At 44.3% G+C, this 7,117-nt stretch overlaps 1 protein-coding gene across 1 annotated transcript; it reads left to right on the plus strand.

The window, feature by feature from the left end:
- The first annotated feature begins 2,719 nt into the window (after positions 1 to 2,719).
- Positions 2,720 to 4,175, plus strand: LOC119358847. Its single transcript, XM_037625251.1, has 2 exons — positions 2,720 to 2,988; positions 3,762 to 4,175. The coding sequence occupies exons 1-2, from the start codon at positions 2,797 to 2,799 to the stop codon at positions 4,059 to 4,061; spliced, it is 492 nt and encodes a 163-aa protein (XP_037481148.1). The 5' UTR covers positions 2,720 to 2,796; the 3' UTR covers positions 4,062 to 4,175.
- Positions 4,176 to 7,117: the final 2,942 nt, after the last annotated feature.

The raw sequence follows: 7,117 nt of genomic DNA on the forward strand, positions 1-7,117 counted from the left end.
GGAATAAAAACAACAAAAAATGGAGAAGATAGAAGAAAGGAAACAAAAATGTTGACCATGGTGAAGAAAGAATTCTAAATATACTAATTCTTTTGCTTGGTTTTTCTGACTTTTTTCTATCAGCGGAAAACCGACCAATCAAGATGCGAGTAATTAATTACTGGGGATCTGGATCTGGAAGACTCTCCATCCTCTCAATTCTCTACGCGTGTCGCTCCGCTCTGGATCTGGAAGACTCGCATGGAGTCCTGGCCTCCGGCGTCCATCGCTCAACGGCAGGCGGACGCCGCTTCAGTGTCGTCCAGGCCTATAAAAATCCCTCGTCCCTATGGCATCTCGTTGCTCACTTCGTCGTCCGCCACCGCCTACGCCTTGTGCACATCCTGCTTCTTCTCATCGCCCTGGCCAGCCGCTCAATGTTGCCTAGCCCGCCGATGGAATGTTGCCTCGCCACCGTTCGCTACCTCGCCGAGCAAGCCCCTCCCCGGCGCCCCTGGCATCCGTCGTTTGTGGCCTCCACCCGACTCCTCTGTGTGCCATGGTCGATTGGATCCCACGCATCCGTCGTCTACTGGATCGTGCCACCGTCTTCTGCCGACGTCTCCCAGAACACTGTGGCATGGTCGCCGTTTAACAAGATACCTTGGCCCCACCCCATCTTTCAGGCGGTCCCTGAAGAGGCACCGGAGGGCATCCCACTATACGAGCACGTGTTGCATCTACTGGACTTGATCTTCATCTACCGACTTCTTCTTGGAAGGTATACGACTGCTGCACAATTATCTTCTTTTAGTTGTTTGCATCTGCTTGTTGATAGAGATGATTATCTCTTTTTTCGGGAGAAGGGAGGGACTCCGCCATGCTGTGGTATGATGTCGGTTTTGTGCAGCACTCCCCTCTCCATCAAGGTCGGCGGCGGCCTAGCCGGTCGATTTGATTGCCCAGAGTGGAGCCATGAAGGTGGGCAAGGCTGTCAGTTTTGCTCTGGGCGCCTGCTTGTGCCATGGGCAGGATGAACGTGAGCAGCAAGCCAACACAGGTCCACAACGGAGCAGTTCATCGGATGGTTGCCACTTATAGCAGGCGGTAGCAGCTGCATCACCAAGGTATGCAGCTCCTTTTATTCTTTTTTCAGACCCATTCTTTTGCATATGGGCTTCTAAAAATTGTGGTTCAGCACATTCATCGGTGTGAAGTACTGAGCATACGTACAGTTTCTTATGCTTCAAGGTAAAAGTCATGGTTTTTTTGTTGTCAATTCTTGCAAGACAGGTTTCTTTGGTGGTCTAGGTTAGAAACTATCTCACGGCAACGCATGAGCATTCATCTAGCCAATATAAAAAAGAAAAAGTCATGGGGAGGTCCAACAGAACCTGTCCAGCTAAAAAGAACGAAAATCCCAAACTTCCGATCCCCAATCCCGGAAAACCCTAGCCCCCAAATCGACTGAGCTGAGTGCAGCCTCCTCCTGAGCCCCGACCATGACTCCGACCCATCCCCATCCCCAGCCACCGGCGGCCCGCAACAATGGTGTGATCTGAGGCGCGCCACATCGCTCTTGGTTCCTGCTGCTTGCATGGAGCGGGCACCGGAACATCGGCCGCAAAAGCTCTCCGTCGCCGCCGGCGTCGGCGGTGGAGGCGGCGAGGACCGCCTCAGCGCACTGCCGGACGACGTCCTCGTCCACATCCTCCTCAAGCTCTGCGACACTGCCCTCGCCGCTCGGACCAGCGTCCTCGCCCGCCGCTGGCGCCGCGTCTGGGCTCCATTTTCCCGTCGGCACTGGCCCCGACCGGATACGCGCCGCTCTCACCGCCCACGATGCGCCGGCCTTCCGGCACCTCTTCGTCGCCGCCATCGAGGTCACCCCGGAATCCGCTGCGTCATGGCTCCCCATCGCCGCGCGCCGCCTCTCTGGTGTCCTGCATTTCAAGAACAGGGGGGACATGAACGAGGCCTCCGCCGGGGAGAGAGGTGCCTTGCAGTTGCCTTGCTTCGAGAAAGCAACCAAGGTCGTGCTAGATCTACGTTCGATTGGCCTCACCCTGCCGCCTTCCGGCGAATTTACCCGGCTCACCGATCTGGAGCTGGTTCACATACAGCTGCACGGTCCGTGTAGCCTCAGCGACGTTGTCTCTTCACCGCGGTGTCCATCTCTGCTTCGCCTTTCCGTTCGCAGTGTCAGGGGTCTGGACAAGCTCACAATCCAGTCGCAATCTCTCCTGCAGTTGAAACTGAGCGGTCTGCGTACCTTGCAGCAGCTCAATATTGTTGCCTTGTCTCTGCAAAAACTAAAAGTAAAACTTTGCTTCACCGATGCTCCGAATCAAAGTCAACCAGTTGCTCACATCTCAGCCCCTCAGCTGGTGGCACTAGATTGGACGAGTGCTTATGATCCTAGCTCCGTTCTGTTTGGCGAGATGCCACATCTCCAACAACTCATCACCCGTCCTCTTATTGTATATGGAGGAGATATGTTTTCTGCACGCAATCGTCACAGCTTGATGCTTCCACACCATTTTCACCACATCAGCAAACTTATTCTCATCCTTCTCTATCTACCGGTATGTGATTGTGAGTCAATCGGGCCAAACTCTGACTGAGAGTTAAACGTCAGGAATACTATGTCATTTGGAATACGTACTTGTGAAACCATACAAAAATTGAAAATTCACAACTATGCATGCACACAGGTGAATTGTTTAAGTATTGTGTGTTGCTAGTCACTTTGTAGAAATATGAGATTTTTGTGTCCTTAATTGTCCAACTATTGACCTGCTGTATGACTTCCTATATATGAACCTACAGGTCTGTGGGGACAAACGATTCTTGATGGAGGAGATGACAAAGTTACCTAACATCACCACCTTGGGACTGGTCGTATTGGCCTGTGGACATTCGTTTGGAGCCGGCTCATTCCATGTTCTCAAGATGTCTAGTGGTATAAGAGAGCTGACGCTTCAACTTGTCACTCGGAGCGACTGTAAGGTAACACTATACTTAGTTTGTGGCGAATCCTATTGCTTAGCAGCATGTTGACCTACTCTTGTTGTTGGTTCGGGTTAGATACTCGTGTGTTGCTTATTAAACTTGACGACGTAATATACTACTCCCTCCGATCCATATGAGTTGTCGCTGAAACAGATGTATCTAGACATATTTTAGCGCTAGATACATCCATTTAAGCGACAACTAATTTGGATCGGAGGGAGTACTTGGGTTCATGACTTTGTAGTAGGTTTTATTTCAAAAGATCACATGTCTTTTTGAAAATGTCAAAGCAAATTGATGGGGTCATATTTCCACTTTTCCAGCATAAAATTGGAACCCTCATTTGTTCTTCTTGAGAAAATATAAATTCTTCTTTTATTTTTTTCATGGGTTGATGATAGCATGATGCATCAGCATTGGTATAAGGTTGATAATCTGTTGGCTGTACTTTTTTCTGTATGCATACAACAATTATACTTTCAACGATATTCTGGTTACAGATTAATTTGTCTGTCTTATTCTTCTGTAAATTTTGTTGTTGGCAACTTGACATATCTAAGATTATCCATGCAGTCTAATAATTTCTAGTTTCATGTCTCTTGTCTCAAACCATATCATTTGATCTTAGTACTCCCTCCGTTCCGAATTACTTGTCGCAGGTATGGATGTATCTAGATGTATTTTAGTTCTAGATACATCCATTTCTGCGACGAGTAATTTAGAACGGAGGGAGTACTTATTAGAGCTGATATATATGCATCTTGTTTCAGGCATTTGCTGTGTGCCAATCAGGTTGCATTTGTGCTGAGCCATCAAACTGGGAAACCGAGGACCTCGTGCTACCTTGCCTCAAAGAATTAGCAATCAATGACCTGAGAGGAACTGAACATGAACTCGCTCTTGTGAAAAGGTTATTCAAGTGGGCAACAATGCTAGAAAGGGTGGCAGTAATTTTCGAGGACTCGATCGCTGAAAGCAACTGTGAAGAGTTGCGCCGGTTGCTACTAAGCTTCTCTAGGCCAGCAATATGTATGAAATTCTCGCATGGAGGATGTTTGCCATTTGACTAGGGCACCAGCTTTGCCGATTTGCTATGGTTGTCAGTTCAGTGGGCCTACTTTTGTGAGACTGAACTTTGGTACAGCTTGTTTAGGTCCCGCAACTTGTTTCCAGTTTTTCTGAGACTGAACTCCTGTAACATGTTTAATTGGAACCTTGTTTCCAGTCTCATCCAGCTCAGTCGTTTTAGTTTTTCATTCAGTTCTTCCCTCTGTGCGTGGGCGGGTGTTCGTGTGAGAAAGACAAAAATGGGAAGCAAGTCTTCTGTTTTCTTTGTTTTTGCAGGAAACAAGTCGCTACTGTTTTGTCACACAAAGACCGGAATCAAGTTGTTGAGTGCCGTGATGTAAAAAAACCCAAAAAAAACTAGTTAGAGTCTCGTGTAAACTAAAAGAAAGTACAAACTAAAATCGATTTCAGCCTCACAAGTATTTTAGAAACAAGTTATGATCTGCTGTTTTTCTCTCCTCTCTTGCGGGGCGACTAGGGAAAGGCTTCCTCCCCTCGATCTCCACCGGTGAGTCTGTGGATTCGCCTCTCCTCCGCTCGCCGCCTCGGTGGCCGGTGGCGCGGAGGTGATTTCTGATGCCTCGGCTTTGGTTAGTAGATAGATAGGATTTTTGGGGACGTTTGCTTTGCGCCCGTGATGGCCGCGCCCAATCAGGATGAGCCAATATTTTGGCGCAGGAATTGGCCACCCTGATTTCGCCCGCGTGTGGCCGTGAAATCTGAACCGCCCAACCAAAATATTGGCGTGGTCATGGGACTTGGGCTTTGATCCAAACGCTACTCCCTGCAATCAGTCAACGCCAAAATTTTGAGGTGGCACCCGTCGGCCATCATCCAAACAGCCCTTTAGTCATCACAGAGACGACGCTCAGACGGATGATGACGTTTTGGGCTCCATTCCTACTCAAGTTCTTAAAAGGGGCAGCAAAATGCTTAAGAGCATCTCCAACACTTCACCGAAAACACTCCCCCAATAACCACTTATTGGATGGTAAAAGAAAATTAACCACTTACTGGGGCTCGTGAATAACACTTTTCTGATCATTAGGGACGGATGCTCCAATAGTTCCCCAATAATCAATCTCGACATACAGATGACCCACTTGTCAATTGGTAAGCGATGGCATGGCGGTGCTCCGGCGGCTATTCAGGCGGTCTAACGAAACTTCGATGGCAACGCGTGTCTGGTGGTGGCGGCGATGCTCCGACGGGTCCGATGGGGGTCCAGCAATGGCGGCGATCTGAAGTGGTCTTGCTGCGGCCCGGTGTCCATTTATGGCGGAGCAATGACGTGGCAGCATTTGGGATCATATTGAGAGAGAGCCGACTCCCCCTCATTTAAGGAAAGATGGGCGGTTTTATTGGTGGTCACCAATAATTTATTAGGGAAAGAGGAGCTGTTGGAACTATTTTATTTCGCTCAACTCTCCAATACCAAGAAATTATTGGGGAAAAGCGATCTGTCGGAGATGCTCTATGCAATTAATTAATTGACTCAATCACTACATTTTAGGCTACTCAGGAAGTATCATATACTAGTATAGCTACTAGTATATGATACCATCTTCATAGTGCATAGTATCATAAAGTAATAGTATTATAAATTATCTTATTGGGCCATTTGCATTTATGTCCCTAACTCGAACCACCTACTCAGATTTTACCCCTAATTTTGAAGCATGCTCAAATTTGCCCCTCTGTTGTTAAGTGACCTTACAGAAATGCCCTCCCGTTCCATTTTCGTCTAGTCAAAGGGGTTTGACCGTCTACCTGACGTTTTTGTGGACAATTTGCCTCCATGGGTCACTTACAAGTGGGACCCAGTCAGAAAAAATAAAAATGAAAAACTCTTTCTCTCACCCCTCACTCTCTCACTTACATGTGGAACCCATAGAAAAAATAAGAACAAAACTCTATCCACCCTCTCTCTCACTTACACGTGGGATCCCACATGTAAGTGTCTAGTTATTTTTCTTAATTAGTTTAGCAATTGTGTTAATTGGTAGGGCCCACTTATTAGTCCCAATAATTAGCCCAATATTTAACACTAGCTAGCATTAGTGTTAATCTAACTAATGGGCCCCACATGTCATAGGCACCCATTAGTACTAGTAAAAAAATCATTTGAAAATGTTAAATGTATATAGGAAAAAATGTTGACCAAGTATTTAAAAAATGTAAATACTTCATTAGAAAAAAATGTTAATCAAACATTTGAAAAAATGTTAAATGTGCATAGAAAAAATGTTGCCATGTATTAAAAAATTGCAAATCTTGTATTTGAAAAATGTTAATCAAGCATTTGAAAAATGTAAATGTTTTTATAGAAAACAAATTATTGACCATGTGCTAGAAAATGGTTAATCTTGTATTTAAAAAATATTAATCCAGCATTTGAAAAATGTTGAAAATGTGCATAGGAAAAATGTTGTGCAGGTACTAAAAAAATGCTGAATGTATATTGAAGAAATGTTGACCATCTATTAAAAAAAATGTAATATTGCATTTGAAAAGATGTAAATCAAGCATTTGAAAAATGTTAAATATGTATAGAAAAAATGTTGACCATGTGTTAAAAAATGTTAATCTTGTATTTGAAAAAGAATTAATCAAGAATTTGAAAAATATTTAAAAAGTTGTGTATACCTAAAATGTTGACCATGTATTAAAAAATGTTAATTTTGTATTTGAAAAATGTTGAAGTATGTAATAAAAAATTGTTGACCATGTATTAAGAAAATGTGAAACTCATATTTGAAAATTGTTAAATGTATATTTTGAAAATTTTCTTGATACAAAAAATGTAGAATGAAAACCAAAAGAAAGAAAGAAAAATGAAAAAAACAATGAAATCCAAAAATTAAACAAAACGAAAAATAAAAGGGAAGAAACAAACGCAAAAAGAATAGAAAAAATATGAATACTGGCAAAGAAACAAAGAATAACAAAAACTCCCTGAAAACTAAGAAGGAAACAAAAAAACCGAAGGAAAAAGAAGGAAAATTTTAAAAAAAGGAAAATGCATAAAAACCATGAAAGGAACAAAGAGAAACCAAAA

Source organism: Triticum dicoccoides, chromosome 2A (genome assembly GCF_002162155.2).
Source record: "Triticum dicoccoides isolate Atlit2015 ecotype Zavitan chromosome 2A, WEW_v2.0, whole genome shotgun sequence".
NCBI lineage: Eukaryota > Viridiplantae > Streptophyta > Magnoliopsida > Poales > Poaceae > Triticum > Triticum dicoccoides.